Source organism: Chenopodium quinoa, unplaced genomic scaffold (assembly GCF_001683475.1).
Source record: "Chenopodium quinoa cultivar QQ74 unplaced genomic scaffold, ASM168347v1, whole genome shotgun sequence".
Taxonomy (NCBI): Eukaryota; Viridiplantae; Streptophyta; class Magnoliopsida; order Caryophyllales; family Amaranthaceae; genus Chenopodium; species Chenopodium quinoa.
Genome location: NW_018744926.1, coordinates 67,250 through 88,425, shown reverse-complemented (window position 1 = coordinate 88,425; position 21,176 = coordinate 67,250). Strand labels below are relative to the sequence as shown.

The 21,176-nt window shown below is 34.7% G+C and overlaps 1 protein-coding gene across 1 annotated transcript; it reads left to right on the top strand.

Moving 5' to 3' along the window:
* Positions 1-9,537: 9,537 nt before the first annotated feature.
* Positions 9,538-20,687, top strand: LOC110706175. The gene is made up of 16 exons (XM_021884076.1): positions 9,538-9,779; positions 10,582-11,173; positions 11,449-11,677; positions 12,497-12,768; positions 13,467-13,634; positions 13,766-14,539; positions 14,627-14,721; positions 15,693-15,755; positions 15,833-15,918; positions 16,033-16,095; positions 16,713-17,285; positions 17,453-17,527; positions 17,896-17,963; positions 18,044-18,101; positions 19,217-19,451; positions 19,794-20,687. The coding sequence occupies exons 2-16, from the start codon at positions 10,758-10,760 to the stop codon at positions 20,450-20,452; spliced, it is 3,834 nt and encodes a 1,277-aa protein (XP_021739768.1). The 5' UTR covers positions 9,538-9,779; positions 10,582-10,757; the 3' UTR covers positions 20,453-20,687.
* The last annotated feature ends 489 nt before the right edge of the window (positions 20,688-21,176 follow it).

Here is a 21,176-nt window from a genome sequence, read left to right as displayed (position 1 = left end):
GGAACTTGTAAACCGTTCACGAGGTGAAGGTTACACCCCTTAACGATCCAAGAGATCGTCAACTCCATAAGGTCTTGAACCAAATAGGGTTCGGGGATGAAGGTACAAATCCAACCTAAAAGAGATTGAACCTGCCCTAATAATAGGCCTCTACTTTATTCATATCGTATTTATGTGCGCTTTCTGATTAACATGCAATCAATAGGTTTACCCTAAACCTGTTTATCTATATTGGTTGAATATTAATGCACAAAATAAAACTATTATTGGCGATCACTTGAATTATAATCAAATTAACCCTAACAAGATTATTAATTATCTTATTAAGCGTGATTACAAGTACCAAATTCCCTTTAAACATGCATAAAAGGCGTGATCAAGCAATAAATAAATATCAAGCAACATAATAATAATAATAATAATAATAATAATAATAATAATAATAATAATAAATTATAACAATTATAATAATAATAATAATCAAAACAATAATCATCATAATAGCAATTATAATAATCATAATCATAATAATCATGTTAAAGCATAATAATAATAGCAAGATCCTAGGCATGATACTAACAAAATTAATAACAAACCCTAGTATGTCACTAAACATATAAAAATCAAATCTTTAGCCCTAACATGATACTAACGATCATAAATATTAGGAAGAGCATAGGAAGCATCATACTTTTAATCATACTTGATATTAAAGTTACCCTAGACATGATACTAGGAATATCAAAATAACAATTTAAACATGATTTCTACATCATAACATCAATAAAAAAACCATTAAAGTACTTACTTTGATGCCTCGTACCTCTTTTTAATAACAAAATACACACGTTAGTAACTTCAAGGAAAATAATAATTAAAACAATTAAATTAAATAATGAAAAGAGAGATTTGGGACCAAACCCTCATAAATTAAACCTTTCACGTCTAGGGCGAAGGAAATTCACTTCGAATATGGCTAGGTGTTTCTAGATCTAACGAATGCGGAATTTTTATATTTGAGAGAAGGCTATTTTAGAAAAAGAGAGAGAGAGAGAGAGAGAGAGAGAATTGATAGATTGTAGATTAGAATTGCTGATAATTGGTTATTGAAGGTGAAAACTGGTTATCGAAAACGGATTTTTTTAGTACGTTATTTATAGAGAAAATCAACCAAAAAGATAAAATATCAAAACAGAGTCTGGCGCACAAAAAACTGAGTTGGCGCCAACGCTGGCTATTGGCGCCAGGCGCCAACATTAGTGTCAGACGCCAATGCTAGCGCCAGGCGCTACAGCTGGCGTTTGGCACTGATCTGGAAATTCACGCGTTTTCTTAAAATCAGATAAAATTGTCGTACAAGAGGATAAAATCGTATTTTTCCTCAAAAATGCTCTTTGATTTTAATTAAAACTCTAAAAAGTCAACAAAAGTCAATTTATCAATGCTAATTGAATTAGGAATGAAAAGAACCTTCTAGAAGAATCTAGAAGACTAAAACCATTCCTAATTGCTTTAGGAATGATAAATCTATATTAGGCCCTCCCCTAGATCATTGGGCCGCATATAAGGCTCAAACCGGGCCCAGTTCAGTAAATTGGCCATAACTTCCTCAATATTCATCGGAATTGGGCTTATAATATATCGTTGGAAAGCTCTTGTCAAGCCCCATCCAACTACACTCCTAGTGGACCCACATCATGGACTAACCAAACTTGATTAACTGTTTTCTTAAAATAAGTTTTCAAAAATAGAGAGAAGAGAAAAGAAATTAAAAACTTTCCGCAACACTAAACTTTCCACACTTTCACTTCATTCGATTATGATTCGACATGAAAGGTACTCATCACCGGGTTTGGTTTTGGGGAGACACAAATGGGTGTCTACACCTACCAACTGCGATTCTTGAGACTTGGGATTCAAAGAGCCTTACATGAAAAGTCGAGCCGAGTTGACATGACCTGAGTGAGATTTCAGATTAGTAAAGGCTGCGATCGGGTTGAACCGAGTTGCTAATAGGGATTGGGTTTTTGTCTCGTAGTGTTGATAGCAACTAATATTTATGATTTGTTGCTATTTTTATGAACCAACTTTAATAATTTGTTGTTATTTTTAGGAACCAACATTGATAATTTGTTGCTATTTTAGGAACTAACATTAATAATTTGTTGTTAATTTTAGCAACAACCAATAGTAATTTGTTGCCAAAGTTGGCAACGAATGCACCAAAAACAGCAACCATCATGGAAACTATATTTAAATGGATGCAATATTGCAACAAAATTGCTTTGCAACTAGTAGCTAAAATCCCATGGCAACAAGCCTTTTAGCAACGATAAATTTTCGTTTCTAACCCGTTGCTAAATAGAGTTGGCAACGAATTTTTGGTAAGTAGCAACAAGTTTTAGTTGATGCTATATTGACTTTATTTTGTAGTGTTCCATGAGGTTAATTGTTAATACTCTTTCATGAATTAATTTTGATTTGAGTAGAGGAAGTTCATTAAAGTCTTTTAAGACGAGATTCAGGATTTGAAGTGCCCTATGCACTTAAGGTGTTTATACACCGAGGTAGTTAAGTGATTCAATACTAAATGTTGCTTGTCACTAATAAATCAAGAATTGAAATTGGAAAATTGTTTTACTTGATTGGATTGATTGTATTGTTTGTATATGAGTAATCACCAAGCCTAAACTTGTAAATCACGTAAAGTGCAGGATGGATGAGCAATAAAACTCTGGATTAGTGCACATCTGATCTGGAGTAATGACAATCAGGGGTTGGGTACATGGAGTATTAGTCGTGTATTTTTCTCGAGGCCGTCTGATCTACGAATCTCTTATTTCAAATATTTTTTTTTAAAACTAGGAGTTAGGTGAGATCTCATACTAACTACGGTCACAGAGTCGCGCCCGTGGTCGTTGGATGTTTATTGATGTTTCCGAAAGGAGGCATGGGGTTTTTCTTCTATTGATGTTTCAAATGGAGCATGGGTTGGACAACCTTGTCTATTGCTTAATCCAATGAAATAAATAAATAAGTTAGCTACTATCAACTAGTGAAGACTTAATAAAATTGATAGTTGAGTCGTGTGTTGAGTCTATAATTTAATGATGCATGATGTTTGATTATTAGTAGCATGTTAGAGATTTCTTAATTTATTTCGCAACTTGTATGTACTCAGCTTTGCTGATTACGTGCTTTTGTGTGTGTCTTTCTTTGGTCATGGCCTTCGCCTTTCAATGACCCTGTGACGATCCAATTTTTACACTTGTAATATTGGGGAGCAGATTAACCACAGGTTCTTACATACACATTCAGTATTCGCATCATAGTTGTGGGATTTTGAGTGGAGTGTTGGTTACTTTTCACTACTTATTTTTCTACTTACTTTTGAATTCATTAATTAAACTCAATTTCCTTTTATACTATTTTAACTAATTTGGGTTGTGAATAAGGGTCTTAATGATTTCAAGTTGTAATATTTAATTTGGTTTTGGTTATTGGTTTTAAAACTTATTTATAACTAAGTTAGTTTTTCCGCTGCTATTTTCTGATAAAGTCTTAACGTTTGAACACGTGGCGGTAGCACGCCATTAATTCTCTTGAATATTGTTCAGGGTCCTCACAAGTTTAAAGAGGGAACTATTGGGTGTTACAGTGCATTATTTTCTTCTGCATAACCTATATGTGTTTCCACTAACCGTTTGTTTGACTTGTGAATGAGTCTAAATAAACTTATTAATGACTAAAGGACTTTGCTAAATTAATTACTCAATTAATAAAGATTAAAGTCTAAATAAATTGATCAAACTTGACTTAGTACGACTTTAGGCTTGTCCCTTTAGAGTAAACTACTAGAAACAGTCCCAGACCAATGTTCCAGCAATGGCACAAAAGAACCTTCTAGATTAATCTACGGTCACTAGTCTTAGCACACACTTTGTGTATATGTGACCAATAAGTTTTAGTGACATGCTAGGATTTGTTATTAATCTTGTTAGTATCATGCCTAGGATCTTGCTAATAATATTATTATGCTTTGAGATTGAGACTATTATTATTATTATTATTATTATTATTATTATTATTATTATTATTATTATTGTTATTATTATTATTATTATTATTATTATTATTATTATGATTATTGTTATTTTTTATGTTGCTTGATATTATTGTTATTGCTTGATCACGCCTTTTATGCATGTTTAAAGGGAATTTGTACTTGTTATCACGCTTAATAAGATAATTAATAATCTTGTTTAGGCTAATATGATTATAATTCAAGTGATCGTCAATAATAGATTTGTTTTTGTATTAATATTCAACCAACATAAATTGAACAGGTTTAGGGTTAACCTAATGATTGCATGTTAGTCAGAAAGTACACATGAATATGAGAAGAATAAAGTAGAGGCCTATGTTTAGGGCAGGTTCAATCTCTTTTAGGTTGGATTTTTACCTTCATCCCCGAATATCCGGTCATGGTTCCAGACCACTATGGAGTTAGCAAACTCATGGATCGTGAAGGGGTGTAACCTTCACCCTGTGAACGGTTTACTAGTTCCTAAAACTTATTGGCAACTCTTACTCTAGCTTCCTTCCCTTTGGACACCACCATGCTTAAATGTATGATCACAGTGGGGCTAAAGTGTGGGATGCTTGAAATATTCCCTACAGTTAAACCCCGCCATTCATAATCCATGAGATTACTAACTCCATATGGTTCGAAACCACGAAAGGAGGATCGGGGATGATGGTACGAAGTAAGTCATGAAGTCACATTCGCCCGTATTGGCCTCTACTCGATTCTTATTGTGAAAGTGATTCCTGTAATCTCAAAGGCATGCAAACAAAATATTCAATTTGCGCCAAACTATTATTATATGCTAATTTGGTTGAATATTAATGCAACATATAATTCTAAAATATCGTGATCACTTGATTAAACAACAAGATTAAAAAGGAACCTAAACCGATCGTGCAAATTATCTTATTAGTCGCGATTTTCAATTACATATTCCTTTTAAACATGCAATATGATGATCAATAAATAATTAATATAATAGAATAAACATTAATATTGGAAGGAAATTAAAAATAAATTGTTAGTCAAATCAAATAATAATAATCCTAATCATGACATTAGCAATATAAAATAATAAGAGTAATTAAGAGAAATAATTACTCACTTTTTGCGTTTCCTTGAATTCCTACATCATGAATAAATTGTTAGTAACTTCAATAAAAATATAAATTAAATGAAAATTAAAAATTAAATAAAAAGTAGAGTTTATTTGGTCCAAACCCTCAGTCAATTCTACCTTTCACGCCTTGGTTTAAGTATAGAACTTCGGGTCAAGTATGGACTCCTTAGAGTGCTTAAGGGAAGTATTATGGAAGAATAGGGAGGTTGGTGTTTAGGCTAAAGAGGGAGAAGAGAATGATTTAGTGATCAATCTTGTTGATGATTGAAAAAGTGGTGATATGACCTCTATTTATAAAGAAAAAAGAAGGGTCGACCGGTCGAAGAATCAAGAAAAGATCGAATTTGAATCGGAATAAAACTGTTGTGATGGACAACAGTTTTTGCGGTTATTGTTTTTATCATATCTTTTGATCCAAAAATCGACATAAGATAAATAATATGTCATTGGAAAGTTTCTGAAGTCTAATTTATAACCCAATTGAAATAAGATTAAAATATTTTGTAGAATAATAGATATGGCTGAAATAGTGGGACTGTGTCAGTTTTGGATAGAGTTTGATATTTCATTCATATCTTTTTCGTTATAGATCGGAATTAATATTATAATATATCATTGGAAAGATAATTTCAAGGGATATCCAACCATTTAAGATTTGGATAAAAACTATGAGGCACAATAATAATATCTTACTATCTTTGAACGTCTTTCAATTTGAATAAAATTAGGACTTTCAAAAAGAAAAGTTTTATTCAATTTCAAACTTTTTAATCTTGTCTTTTCATAAAGGATAATTAAGATCTTTTAGAAAATTAAAGAAGCTTCTAATTAATCCTAATTTTTTTTAGGAATGGGATTATATCCTTTGAACCCTCCACATGATCATTGGGTCGAAGGTAAGGTGGGCTTCGGTTTGGTTTAGACTCAGTTTATTATTTTGGCCATAACTTATTGGTTATAACTCGGATTTAGGCTTATTATATATCGTTGGAAAACTCTTTTCAAGACCCATCCAACTATTCCAAAATGGGACCCAAATTATGGACCAATATAAACTAGTATAAACGTTTCTATAAAAATGACATGGAATGAATGATTTTAAGGGACACAAAATGAATTATTTTGGGTTTAAATGCACGAAAAGAGGAAAATAAGTTATGGTTTGGGGAAATTGGATAGGAATTGGGTTGGTTTATGAAATGTATTGGGATTGAATATGGATTCAAGCACTCTAAGATTAAATACTCAACCCAACCAATAATGACAATGAAAGGTTGTTCATCATCGGGTTTGGTTTTGGGGAGACATTTTTAGGTGTCCACACTATCATACACTTTCAAAGGAACGTTAGGCATTGTCCTGGGAAAAGCGTCTCTCTACGCCTTCATTGGACCATCTACTTCCATCGAAATTGCTACTGACATCAACATATCCGGGGAGGGATGCACCGATGGCAGGAACGAATTCATTTGGATCTCCACTTTGTTTGCCACGGGGTGCACCGCTACTAGATCGAGTTGGACCATTCATCGGATAATCCACTAGGGCTGAGTACATTGGTGGGATTTTGGTCACCAAAGTGATCGGAAGTCGAAGAGGATTCGTCATAGTTTTCACTAGAGATCACCGCATCCTTGAGAGCAGTAGGGGTATGTGAGACAATAGAAAATTGAGTACTTTTACCCTTACTAAGTAACTCTTGTCGAACATTAGGGGAGACAATAATATCTTTTCCTACCAAATTAGCACCAGCAGAATTGATATTTTCCTTATTATTATTGGATATCAAGGGTCCAATTGGGAAACGACTGTTCGAATTAATCAAACCTCCCCTAGCAGTATTGTAAGTTTCCTTATGAAGTCCACTTTCTTGCCTTTGATAATATTGTCTATCTTTTGAAGAGATTGACCTATATCAATTGTATATTTTTTCGAGATATCCATCTCCATCTCTTTTTCCAAGTTGTTTCCCAAAAGATTATATTTTCTTCCCAAAGAAATATCCTCTCCTAAATTTATGGCACCTTCCAGCTCATGACTAATTACCATAGTCAAATCCTTGACCTCCCCTTCTTTATTTCCAGCCGTATTATTCCTTTCTAGCAGATCCTCTTCACTACCATATCCTCAACTTGGTTCAAAATTTGAAATCGAGATCCACTTGACCCAACCCCACCCTGTTTACCATTAGCCACCTGGTTAACATCCTTACTATTCAAGTTCTTAGCCCTCTGAGTTTGTTTGTCCTGGTTCGAATGACCATCCTCCTTGGATTTTGGAACCTCGACAGCTTTCTTGGCACCTTCTCCTCTATTCTTTGGAACATATTTCCTGTTATTTCTTAAGCCATACCGATCACATTCTTCTGGCCTTGGTTGGTTCTGCACAATTGAATTAGCTTCTCCAACCTTGATGTTATTCCTTTCTCCATTCTCATCAACCCCTATCACCATAGGACAATCATTATCCTTGTGGCCAAGCTTACCACATTTAAAGCAAATTTTCTTTAGTCCCTCATATTAAATCTTCCACACTTGCTCATTGAGTTTGAATTTGTACAATAAGGGCTTCAAAAGGTCGACTTCAATGCTGAAACAAACAAATTGGCCTCTGCTCATGGACTATGTGTGTCGATGCTTATCACTCTGCCTATTTTGGACCCTATTCTATGAAGAAACTTCTTATCGAAGTACTCCACTAATAGTTGAGGAATTCTAACCCATGCTGTGAGGAATTTGCTCGGAGTTTCATCCGCAACAAAATTTGGCACCCATTTCCTAATCGTTAAATAACTGTCCCCAATAATCCAAGGTCCATTAGTGAGAACGTATTGATTATCCTCCATACTTGTGAATCGAACCACATGATATGCAAAACCAACATCTGTCAAGGAGATATCACCTTTTAAGGACCATTTCAATTGCAAACGTTTAATGAAAACCTCATAGCTTAGTTTTCTATCAAACAATTTGATTATTAAAGCATTCTGCCATGGCAGCCTCAATCGCCTTTTTTCCTCCTATGACAATAGGAAATTCAGGCAAGACTCATCATCGATTCACATTCCAATGGAATATCATCGTCTGATTTACATTCAGCTTCCCAATTGTCATTATTGGAACCTAGCAGTCCCTTCCCATTAGAGCCCCTATCCATTTGACTATATGGCAATTTTGACTTGGTGAGGATCCACCAGGGGATCCTCATCATTCCTTTGCACCATCTCTGTATCCATTCCATAATCAGGTTGATTAGGGATACCTTGAGGAGAATTCTCCGGAGTTCGTTTGATTTCTTATTCGATCTTCAAATTTGGTCAGTCTCTTCGCTCGACAGTTCGTTCGCTCTCCATTATTGATATATATGTTCAAAAAAAAATATAAGATGAATCTAATTTAAATATAAGTTTATAGAAAACCTTGATCAAGATATAAATCCAACTCCATCACTTCAAACAACACATTTCTTTATCACGCCTGATAACTTTGGAACCTGTGAAACCACATGGCTTTGGCCAGTCATGTAAGTTTGAGCAAGCTACAAAATATATCTTCCAAACTACTCCCTCCGTTTTTTTTATTTGCATCACTTTCCTTTCATGGATGATTTTTTTTTATTTTTTTTATTTTTTTACTTGCATCACTTCTATTTATAGTAACTTTATACTATATTTTATTATTTCTCTCTTTTACTTTAAGCTCCATTCAATTAGTTTATCATGTTCTCTCTCATGGTCCCCACTACTCTCTCTCACATACTTTCACTTTCATGATCCCCACACTACTTTTACTATAATAAATTATTCATCCACTCACATTATTATATTATACCAAATTTATTCTCCTAAAACTCCGCGCAAACAAAAATGATGCAAAAAAAAAATAAAAAAAATAGAGGGAGTAGCTAGCTTTTTGCTCCATATTCATGCTTATGTGCAAGTTAGGACTTTTGTTCTACCGCAGTTGATGCTCTTATTCATTATAAACAAGTTTCTCTTAGTCATTATAAACAAATTTGTAAATTTGAATTTAAGTTAAAGACTACTTGGTAAAACGGTTGGGTCGTTAAAAACATGTCAAGTCTAAAACAAACTAGGTTTAATAAAAGTGAAGTTAATATGTTTTGAACAAGTAATTTCGAGTGATAATAATAAAAATTTGGGTACAAATGGACTGAGTAATTACAACTTCAGGTAATATCAAGTAATTTTCGGATATCAATGATTTTGATTAAAAGGTTTTTTTCTAATAAAATGGATGATTGATAACTAACTTTCAAATCAATTATATAAGACCTGTTTGAATTCGAGGCATATCGACTCAAATCAACTTGAATCAGACTCAATTTAACTTAAAATTTTCGGATCAGTTTTTAATACCAATTGAGTTGATATTATAGGCGTGTCATTAATATTCGTCTTAGATCTATATTTTTCTTTTTCCCCCTTTCGATCTTTTTCACGTTTGCGCTGCACCCCTTCCCCCTCTTCTCTCTCCTCCATTGAACCGTACTCTGAATTCTCCATTGAAGCGGCTTCGAAGCTTTTTACCTTCAATTGAAACAGCTTCTAAGGTAAGATGTTTCATATTTCTATCATCGAATTACTATTTCACAATCTAGTGTTTAATCTTTAATTTAATTTTTTCAGTTATAGTCAATTTAGGGTTCTAAGTTGGATTATTAAACCGTTGATTGTAATTACTGAAGTTATGAAAGATTATATTGAGCGATCTCGTTGCTATAATTTTGCAATTCATATTGTTAAGGAAGAAAAATTTAGCGTAATTTATTGAGTTTAGTTTGATAATTGAGTCAACTTTGGTTGTTAATGAGTTGCAGGCTTTGGTTTATATAACTCTTTAATGTCAGGCAAAGCCATGAATATAGAAATTTTTTTCTTGGTTGTTTACGGGTTTGTTTTGCATATGTGTGATTTTTTTTTATCTTGCTCAATTTGGGTTATTTAAAAAAAAAAACCTAATTTTTTTGGTTGAGCTAGGGTTTTGAATTTTTTAGGTAATTATGTTCGTTTGCTTACTTGATTTGTGATACTCTAGTTGTTTGTTAGTTGCTTAATTTGATTAATTTGTCTGTTTTTTTTGGCATGATTTAGCTGATATTTATCGAATTCAATCGGGTTTATTAATTATGTTTATTACTTGCTTTAAATTATTATTTTATTAGATTTTTGCTGATTTGTGGAAAGATGATTAGTCGAATATTGATGTGTGTTTAATCTTTGCAAGCAATTTTTTAGTAAGGAAAGTAGGTATCTTGGGACACTTTGGGTGGAGAAATAAGTAAATAGCCTTTTTTGTTCTTAATTTATTTATTTAATGTGTATCATGGCTTCATTTATTGCTATTTTTGACAGATTGTTTGCTAAATTCTGGTCTGAGTTATGGGCTTATTGGATTGTGGGTTGTGTCCTTGACTTGGTACTTGAGGAATCATGGGTCGTTGATGGGCTGATACTTTAGCTAGTTAAGTTGTTCTGGGGTAGAAGTTTTTAAGTTTTACTGGACATGAGTTAGTATTGGACTTGAGCTAATGGCTGGAAATGCAAAGTTTGAATTGAGTTCTGCCAGTCCGGATAATTCAGGCTTTTCAGGGAGCTATTCAAATGGACAGCGAAGTAGTTATGCGGGTCCTAGTTTGGATAGGTCCGGAAGCTTTCGTGAGGGAAGTGATGGTAGGAATTATAGCTCTGGCACATCGAAAATGAATGCTTCACCGATGGCCGATTTGCCACCATTATCCCAGTGTTTGGTACTGGAGCCCATTACAATGGGAGATCTGAAAAATATACGGGCAGGTGAATTGAAGAGGGCATTAGGTTATTCCTTTGGTAATGCCTCTGAAGATAATTCTTTTGGAGCAGGTCATGCTAAGCCTCCACCAAATTTGGCTACTGAAGAATTGAAACGCTTAAAAGCAGGTGTTTATGAAGGATCTTTGAAGGCTAGGTACTTATTAATGCTAAATGCATGCATATAATTCAGTGGTCTTATATCGTTTTGATGATTTTGGTTATACTATCTCCCTTTGGAGTATTATATTTAAACCCAGTAAATTTATGCAGGAGAAACATTCATGTGCTGAAAGTTATACTGATGTTATCCTTTTGTCTTTTTATTTATTCATCTATAGTGTTAGCATTGTATTTGTGCTTCAAATGTGGGTGTCTTTTTGCCTAGATTTGATTATATGCTTAAAAGAGGTATGCTAATGCTAAATGCAGGACTAGGGTCAAAAGATTGGATGATTCGTTAAATAAATTGAACAAGTATTTTGAAGCTTCAAACTCAAAGAAGCAATTGCCAAACGAAAGATCAGGTGGTTCAAACTTGCTGAAGATGGGAGCCCAGTCACATCGAAACTCAGCAGATCTCGCAACCCAAAAGTTAGAGGACAGAAGTAAGAACATGGGTCTCAATAAGCGTGCCCGAACACCAATGGGGGAAATGCGGGTATGTATATACCATACACCAAGTTATATTCCTTTTCCTTATGTAGTTCAATCCTTCGGCTATGCCATTTAATTTGTTGTAATTTTATTCTTTAGTGGGGTGCCATAGCTAGCTATGTCTAGGGAACTCTTTCGGTTTGGTCTTATGTTTCAAATATATTTGTTGACAGTATTAATGAGGAAAAAATATGTAAAGAAATATTTTTGCAGGAGTATAAATGTCAGCACACTGTTCTTAAAAATTTGAAAAAAGGCAATTAACATAACCGAGGGAAAACAAATAAAAAAAACATTTTTAGCGGTATAAATGTCCGCACACTATTCATAACATTAACGAGGGAAAAAAAATAAACAAATATTTTTATGGTATACATATCCGCACACTATTCAGAAAAGTTTGCTTGAACTTTTAAAAAGGTAGGGAAGTATAATATGCGTAGTAATTTTATTGGCATAATCAATGACTGATTGACTGTGCTTTATTTTTGCTGATCGCTGAAGACTGAAAGATACCTTTTTGAATCTCACATATATTGATGATTAGAAATATAAAGGAGGGCACATCTCTTGCCTTTTCTGTCAAAATGACCTTTTACATTCCCAGATCCTAGTTCTGTTTCCATTATTAACCTTTTGTTTAGATTGTCCTCAATCTGTTTATTTTAGTTATTAGTTACTGTAATCTATGGGGTTTGTTGGGGAAATTTGCCCTGCTCTTATTTCCAGTGGCTTTGAGTTATGTTGACAGTTGTGCTTTGCAACTGTTGATGTATCTGTATAACTTCCATTAATTTTTGGTTGTTTAAAATAAAATTTTCAGTCAGAAGGACGGAGCAATGGAGTCCCAAGGCAACATTTAGTGATGGGAAAGGATAAAGATGGACCTAAGGAGGGTAGCTCTGAACTTGGTGAAGAAAAAATTCGCAGATTACCTGCTGGTGGAGAAGGATGGGACAAAAAAATGAAAAGAAAACGTTCAGTAAGTAGTGTATTCCCTAGGTCGGTTGATGGTGATGGAGAGCTTAAGAGGACCATGCACGGTAGGCTTGGCAGTGATTCTGGAATTCACTCTTCAGATGCTCTTGGCTTCAGGTGTTTTACTATTTCTTCGATCTAAAAGTTCGGCCTCATGTCTTCTAATATATAATATGGCTGAAAAGCTTCTATATTTTCTTGGCCATTGTATATTGCACTCCTCTTGCTGCATGACTAGTAATAACAATAATAAGGCCTTGGCGCTGGATTAAATTTGTGCAGGAAGGAACTGTAGGATACGATCCTAAAACCCTCAGGAAGACTAACTGAAAACGTTTTTGAGTACTCCATAGCAGCCTTTACAGAACTCTAGGCACCAGCAGTGTTACTGTGACTTTCGGGTTAACATATATGTGTCATGTCATTAGTCTACCACCTGTAATCTAAGAATGCTTTTCTATGTGGATAGGAAAAAATTGCACCAGGAGCATATAGTTGATTTAATTGTTAGGTACCTAGACCTGATAAAAAATTATCTTGCTCCAGATGAATACTTTTTTTTTTTAAGAAAAAAAATTTCTTTTAATAAATTCATGGGTCAATCTCTTAATTCTACAATGTCCTTTCCAGATTTTAGATCAGCCTTGTTAGTTGTATTTCACATGCTCAATCTTCATAAAAATTGGCAAGATGAACTCTATCGATCGTGGAGATTGAGTTTGACACCGGCCAAGTTTGGCATTTATTCTTGAGAATTTTTTTCTTTCCATGACTGTTTTGCATTTAATTCAGCTGTGAAAGTTTATATTTTGTAGATCCGGGTCTTCCAATGGTACTAATGGAAGCAACAAGTTAGAAAGAGCTCCATCACCTGTGAGCTTGAGCGGTCGTATGACACCTAAGAATGAATTGGACAAGACTTCTCTTTCTAGGGAGCTTACTGGAATGAACAAGGAAAGATTACTGCCAAAAGGAAATTCTAAGTATGTAATAGCTCCAATTGTTTGGATACCAACTGCTTTGAATTGGATTTTTATGATCCTATTTTTGTAGCAGTTTAAACTGCATGCGGATCTAGTTTTTTTTTATTATGACCTCTCTTTGTATCATTTAGGTTAAATATGCGTGAGGATCCCCATGTGTTCAGCCCTGGTTCCATTACGAAGGGAAAGGCTTCAAGAGCTCACCGAACTGGTCCTGCCTCAGTAGGAAATTCATCTCCGAGCTTCTCGCGAATGTCTGGGGCAGCAGAAGACTGGGAACAACCCCTTAATGTAAATAAGGTCCATTCTTTGGCTGGAGTGAATAATCGTAAACGTCCCCTACCCTCAACTGATTCATCATCTGGAATGGCTCAATGGGTCGGTCAAAGACCGCAAAAAATTTCCCGTAATCGGAGAACAAATATTGTGTCTCCTACTTCCAATCATGATGAAGCACAGATTTCATCTGAAGGATGCACTCCAAATGATTTTAGCACCAGAATATCTGGCTCTGTGAATGGGTCATTTCCTGTCAGAAATATAATGAGTAGCTCACAGCAGCTAAAGGCTAAACTTGACAACGCATCTTCTCCGGCAAGATTATCTGAAGGTGAGGAAACCAGTGCTGTTGACAACAGACTCAAGGATAAAGAGCTTGGTGGTTCTGAGTTGGATGATAAAAGTTCCAACTCTCATCAGCATGCTAGTCCTTCTGGCTTGTTCACAAAGAAGAGCAAATTGCTTGTGAAGGATGAAATTGGTGATGGTGTACGTAGACAAGGTCGAAGTGGGAGGGGCTCTTCCGTGCCAAAGGGTAGCATGTCTCCTTTAAGGGAGAAGCTGGATAGTCCAACAATGGGAAAACCTGTTAGGAGTGCAAGGCCTGGTTCTGAGAAGAATGGAAGGTGAAGACTTTTTAAGTGATCAAGAGTTTACCCGTTTTTTAATGTAACATGGTTAGACTGATATTTTATTTTCTCTATGTACTGCAGTAAGTCAGGCCGTCCTCCGCTTAAAAAGCAATCAGATCGTAAGGGATTTACCCGTCTTGGACCTCTGCCAAACAGTAGCTCTCCAGATTTCACAGGTTTGACATCTATTTGGTGTGTAATCTTTGCTAATTGTTTTTTGTAAAAACTGAATTAGACATTTCTCTCAAGAGCAAAGGCAGTGGTTAATTTTTAACATCAGAGTTAAGGAAAGAATTAAGTTCCAAGCTGATTAACCAGTCATTGAGGCAATTTTGTGAATGCCGTGTATACATTAGACTTAGACCATTATTATACTTGATGCTTAGTACATAAGGTGTTTTGCTGATATATTCTGAGAAAACCACCTTTGTAACCATAGTGTGATTTTCTCATAAAATATGAGCAAAAACACCTCATATACTTAGCACCAAATATAACAATGTCCTAAGACTATTACTACCTCCGTTTTTTTTAGTTGCCACATTTTGACTTTAGCACTATTCACAAACTCCCCTTTGACTGTGTTTTGTGCTTTATACGTAATTGGAAAATATAGTCATGTGGGATCTTGTTAGATTCGTCACGATATATATTTACAAAATATCAACTTTTTATAATTTTTGCTTATCGGTAATTAAAAATATGAATATTTGAAGTTGTGGATTGGCAAACGTGACTAAAGAAGCGTGTCAACTAAAAAGAAACGGAGGAAGTATTTACATGACCTTTACAAATTTGCAAGAAATAGATGTGAGTACGTGACCATTTCAGGAATATTGTTTAAATTGTTCATCATAGAACATTTGATTATTTCTGCCATGATATAATAAAAGAAGTGTTTTTCACTTGAGCTGTTTGCCTGTCCCTAAAATAAAATTTATTTTGCTCCTGAAATTGATTGTTCATACAATTAAATATACTATATTTGTGGCATTATTGTGTTTGTCTAGAGTTAAAGTAATATTTAAAGGATATTAATTGCTGACTTGGTTGACACTTGATTTTTACTTGTGACTGTGATCAGTAAGCATGGGCTGCTTGTGCCTGTCACTTGTATGACCAACGTGCTTTTTGTGTGCTGTTTCAGGTGAATCGGATGATGACCGTGATGAACTTTTAGCAGCAGCGCAGTTTGCTTGCAATGCCAGTTGTATGCCTCTATCTGAATTTTGTGTGATTTGTAATTTAATGTGGATTCGTTTTCACAAATGGTGTTTGATTTTGCAGATAATGGTTGTTCTTCTTCATTTTGGAAAAGAATGGAACCCCTTTTTAATTTTAGACCAGAGGATAAATCCTTTTTGGAAGAACAGGTGATTTTGTCGTGTATAATTTGTGTACTATGTGTTTAGCAGAAGCTCCTGTATCTGTTTGATTGGAATTTGAATTCTTGTTTGCTGTTGTTGGTGGTTATGCACATGTAACAGCTAAAAATTGCAGAGGATCGTTCAAATGAACGTGAGTCGACAAGCTTTGGCGATAATACTCTGGTATGTGCTTCTAGCATAGATTAATTTTTGATAGTTAAGTAAGTTGGTCAAGCACCTTTCTAGTGCCTGTTTCACATGCCTTGAGAGATTTGTCAAAGTAAATTCCTAATTGAAGTAATTATAACTGTTTTTCTTAGCTGTAAAATATGTCGCTATAGGTGGTGTGTGCTACTGTAAAGTATGTCACTACTGGAAAATGTTCAACTTCGGCTTTTAGAAATATATAGGGCCTTTATCCCTAAATTTCTGGATTATAAATATAAGAGTCTCATTCATAGAAGGCAGAGGGAGATTTTTGTGGCACTAAGGTTCCTTGCATATCTATTTTACTTACCTTTTTGTTGGTCTCTTTGATTGCAAACTTGAATACTAGGTTTCAGGTTGTTATAATTGTTATTTTACTAACCTTTTTGTGGCACTTGATTTTTTTTTTTTTTTTTTCCTTTTTTGTGTGTGGATGGATTGCTTGCTACATCAAATGCTGTTACTCTGTTATTTTAAGGTGGCACAGTATTCTAGTTTTTAATGTTAACTATATATATATATATATATATATATATATATATATATATATACTCTTAAAATGCATGTGGTTACTGTTCATCCTCGTCTTGCAGAGAAATGTTACTGAAGTAGAACATTTTCGGACACAAAGTTTTGTTTCCGGAGAAACCAAGATATGCACCCTGGACAATGGGCTGACAGAATCAGCCAAGACAGGAGACTTCATTAATCACTGTCAGGATTATGATTCTTCATGTAGAGGATCAGACTCTCAAAAAGGGCCTAACAGCCTCACCCCATTATACCAGAGAGTCCTCTCTGCTCTCATTGTTGAAGATGATTTTGAAGACTTTGAAGAACACCATTTTCTTAGCAATGCTGCTTCCCTAGCTAATAGAGATGATCCATGTATGGCTGATAGAATATCTTGCAATGGCAATGCCAATCATAGGTTCTCAAATATCCACGTTCCTATGCATGATGAAATTGAGGAAGATGATTACGGTTTTACACACTCTGTTGGTCAGGCCTGTCCTGTGCTTCACAGAAATGACACAAATGGGTCACTAGCTATTCATATGAATGCTTCTGGTAATTCTTCATATGAATGTGAATATGACCAGATGTGCATGGATGATAAACTGCTGCTTGAGTTGCAAAGTATTGGCTTATATCCAGAGACTGTGGTATGTATTTGTTTCAGCATCTAAAGTTGAACCTTTTGTATTTCTCTTTTGGTCTTGCTCCAACCTTGAGGTTATTTGACATTAGCCTAAATCCTTTGTATGCAAGTCCATACATGTGATGCTTGGTAGCATTCTGAAATTAAATTGCTTTTATCTTTTCCTTTCAGCCTGATCTAGCAGAGGGAGAGGAAGAGTTGATTAATCAAGACATCATCCAACTTAAAAAGCAACTTTTCTCGCAGGTTGATTTCTCTGTCCTTAGATTCCAGATTATTTGCTTTTGTATGTCGATGATGCAGTTCTGCTTTGACAAAATAGCGCTTTCTTTTAATCCACCAATTGATTATCTCGATCTTTTCTTTTTATTCCTGATTATCTACCATTATGTGAAAATTACACTGCAAAAATATAATTTTTTCTAACGAGTACTATGCATTAAAGAAATAAATAGCTTGCCTAGGTTTAGTTAGTTTTCTGTAGGCCCTAATGCTACACTTGAGATCTGTTTTGGGCAAGATCAGTGCATTTACAATAGTTTACTGTAATTTCTCTTTTCTTGAATAATATTTTCTTCATCTGTAATTTACATTATATTACTGTGATTCTGTAGGCCATGGAAAGGAAAGCATACTTGGACAAATTAAATAAAGCTGTAGAAGACAAGGATGTTGAAGGGCGGTAAGATTATTGACTTTTTGCTTACCATCTGGAGTTAACTGATGTATGTGCTACAATTAATCTTTATTTAATTTTTTCAGGGACCTTGAGCGGCTTGCAATGAACAGGTTAATTGAGTTGGCTTACCGAAAGCTTCTGGTACTTTTTTCCCCTTATGGGCCATATTGTTTATCTTGAAGTTATTTCTAGGTGGTTTTGTTGATAACTTGATATTAGTGATTACCCCTGCTTGTTTGGTGTGTATATCAATTTAATATTATGTCTCTACTTCTGTAGGCTACAAGTCTATTAATGCATTAAAGAATGGGTGCTTTAAGTAGTTTGTTGATGGGAAGCAATTGAATGTTAGTGCGTAGTACTTTGTCCGTCCATAAATACAAGTCCCATTTTCCTTTTACTCACGTTTTTAGGAAGGTGAATAACAGAAGAAGGTTGGGTTTGGTACATTGGTTTCATTAAAGGTGAATTAAAAAAGAGGGTGGGATTTGGTTGATTAATTGTGAATATAATAAACAAGAGATGAAGGGAGTGGGATTGGTTGATTAAAATTATATAACAATGTGACAGTGAATAAATGGCACTTTTATTTGGAGACAAGATGTTTGGGTGAAATGGGACCTTTATATTGGGATGGGAGTAATATTTGAAACAAAAAACTTCGACTTATATCAAGAATGAAGTGAAAAAAAAAAAAGAAAAGGAAAAAAGAGGATGCTTATCAGAGACAGAAAGATTCTTTTTGATGAAATGTGCAATGGCGGAGGTTTCTATTGTGCCATTTTCTTGCTGTCTAGTGTGAACGAGATACAACGTAAAAGCATCACTTGTTTGTACATGGATTATGTTTAGGTGCCTGTCCAGTCATTGCCAACTTTTGTTACCTTCATGTAAATTGGATAAATACAGCAAATTTATTTAGTTATTCTATGCTAGTTATGTTTTGGATCCTTTGTCTACCATTGTACTCTTGTGTGAACTGTGTTGTTGGAGTTTTTCTGTGGTTAGATTTCAAAGTTAGATGAATGATATCTAAAATCTGATTCAAAAGAATGGAGGTTCAACCCCAAGCGCAACTCCTAGATCTGTGATATTACATCTCTAGAAAGAGGTGAAAGTTATAGGATCAAATAAGTGTGTTTACTATTGTATTGAATATTTAGTACTAGTTGTGGAATTGAAGTGTTCACTATTATATATGTATAATTTTTTTATTATTTGATACATAAATATGATATATTTCATGTTCTCATCAGGCAACACGTGGAAGCAGTGCTGCTAGAATTGGGATCACTAAGGTCTCAAGACACGTGGCCTTGGCCTTCATTAGAAGAACCTTGGCTAGGTGTCGGAAATTTGAAGACGCAGGGAAGAGTTGTTTCAGTGAGCCTTCTCTTCGTGATGTTCTTCTTGCTGTACCTAGCAATAACACGGGAGTCGCCAGTGGCATCCAAGCAGAACAGAACATGCGATTGGACTCTAGATCATCTGGTATTATTTTAGTATACATCCGATCAAACTAGCTTGTTAGCTGTAGTGAATATAAATCTTGTCTATCTGGGACTCTGGTTTAACTCATACCGCAAATATATACCTAGCTGGTCTCTTGTATAAAGACTATTTAAACAAAAGAAGTAAAATTTTGAAGTCACTGCAAATTAATTATCATCCTCTCTTCCACTTAAGTAGGATAAAAACTCTATTTTTTAAAAAATTGTAGGATGAGAAACTGTTTAACTGAACTCATGGAGTCTGAAAAGTCCCTTGACCACAAGTTATCATTTTTATCGACATATCCCCTTGAAAATAACTTTCTGCTTTTAATGTTTACAGGAGCATACCTTACTGGTCCTGAACAGCTTGACTTTCAAAATGATAAATCTGGTAGGGGTCCATTTGATGCATATGAAGCTCTTTCTCATCAGTCTGACCATGCTTTTGCAAAGAATGGACCTATATTGAACAGAGGCAAGAAGAAGGAAGTGTTGCTTGATGATGTTGGTGGAAATACTGCCCTAAGATCAACAGCAACTCTTGGATCATCGCTTTTGGGTGGAGCAAAGGGAAAGAGAACTGAAAGAGATTCCGGTGCCAAAGCTGGCCGCCCTTCAATATCTAATTTGAGGGGTGAACGGAAAACAAAGTCGAAACCTAAGCAAAAGGCTGCGCAGTTGTCTACACATCCAGTCCAACCTTCAGGTAATGTTTTCAGTGACATGGTTGGTAATAATAGTAATAGGAAACGTGAAGGGTTAATCTCTCCTGGAAACATTCTTGATTCATCCAAAGAGTGCAAAGATGTTATGGACCTTAGTAGCTTGCCCTTAAGTGAAATAGACTCGATTGAAGACCTTAGTGTAGCGAATGAATTTGAAGGACATCAAGATCTGAGTACTTGGTTAAATTTTGACGAGGATGGTTTGCAAGATCACGACTCTATGGGTCTTGAAATACCCATGGATGATCTATCTGAGTTAAATATGCTTATGTGAGGACAAGACACTGTACATTTCTAGCTTAAGTTGATGATAATAGTTTAATTGCTGGGAAGGAAGCCAGCTGTGTAATTTATGCCTCAGGAAATCAGCACTTGTAAATTATGCCCATTCTTTTTGTATACTTAGGTTTAGATATCACGAAAATTTGTTTATGTGATTTAAATAGTTCCACCCTTGTAACAAATCACAGATTTTACTAATAGCAATCATTTCATAATCTTTTTCCCCCCTTTTGTTTTTGTACTAGCTTGCTTTCATTTGTACATAATTTGATATTTCATAGAAATAAAATAATAAAGTTGAATTGATTTTATATTTTCTTTTCTTACGGAACACATTATGCTTTCTTTTTTTTATTAAACGTACCACTTTTAAAATTGCGGACTCCTAAATAATTTTTGGAGTAGAGAGAGATAGAGAGAAATAATAAAGAGGGTCCATGTGATATGTGAGAATTTATCGACTAAAGTAAAAGTTATATTCCCTCTGTGTTTTAATAAGGGTTACATTTTCTTTTTTGACAAAAAAACCTACATTTTAATATTGTATCTCTCTTCTCTCATGTTCCTCACCCAAATTTATTATTATTATTATTATTATTATTATTAGGAAAATTGTAAACTAATAATCCCACCTTTAGTCGGTCTTTCAGAAACAATCCTACCTGTTGAAATTCCAGAAACAATCCCACCTTTAACATGGATCTTCCATTAACAAT

Excerpts from the sequence above, each read along its gene's own strand:
- LOC110706175 (XM_021884076.1), top strand. The coding sequence starts at position 10,758 with ATGGCTGGAAATGCAAAGTTTGAATTGAGTTCTGCCAGTCCGGATAAT. Across the intron at positions 11,174-11,448 it reads GAAGGATCTTTGAAGGCTAG|GACTAGGGTCAAAAGATTGG; the intron begins GTACTTATTAAT and ends TGCTAAATGCAG. Across the intron at positions 14,540-14,626 it reads GGTTCTGAGAAGAATGGAAG|TAAGTCAGGCCGTCCTCCGC; the intron begins GTGAAGACTTTT and ends TATGTACTGCAG.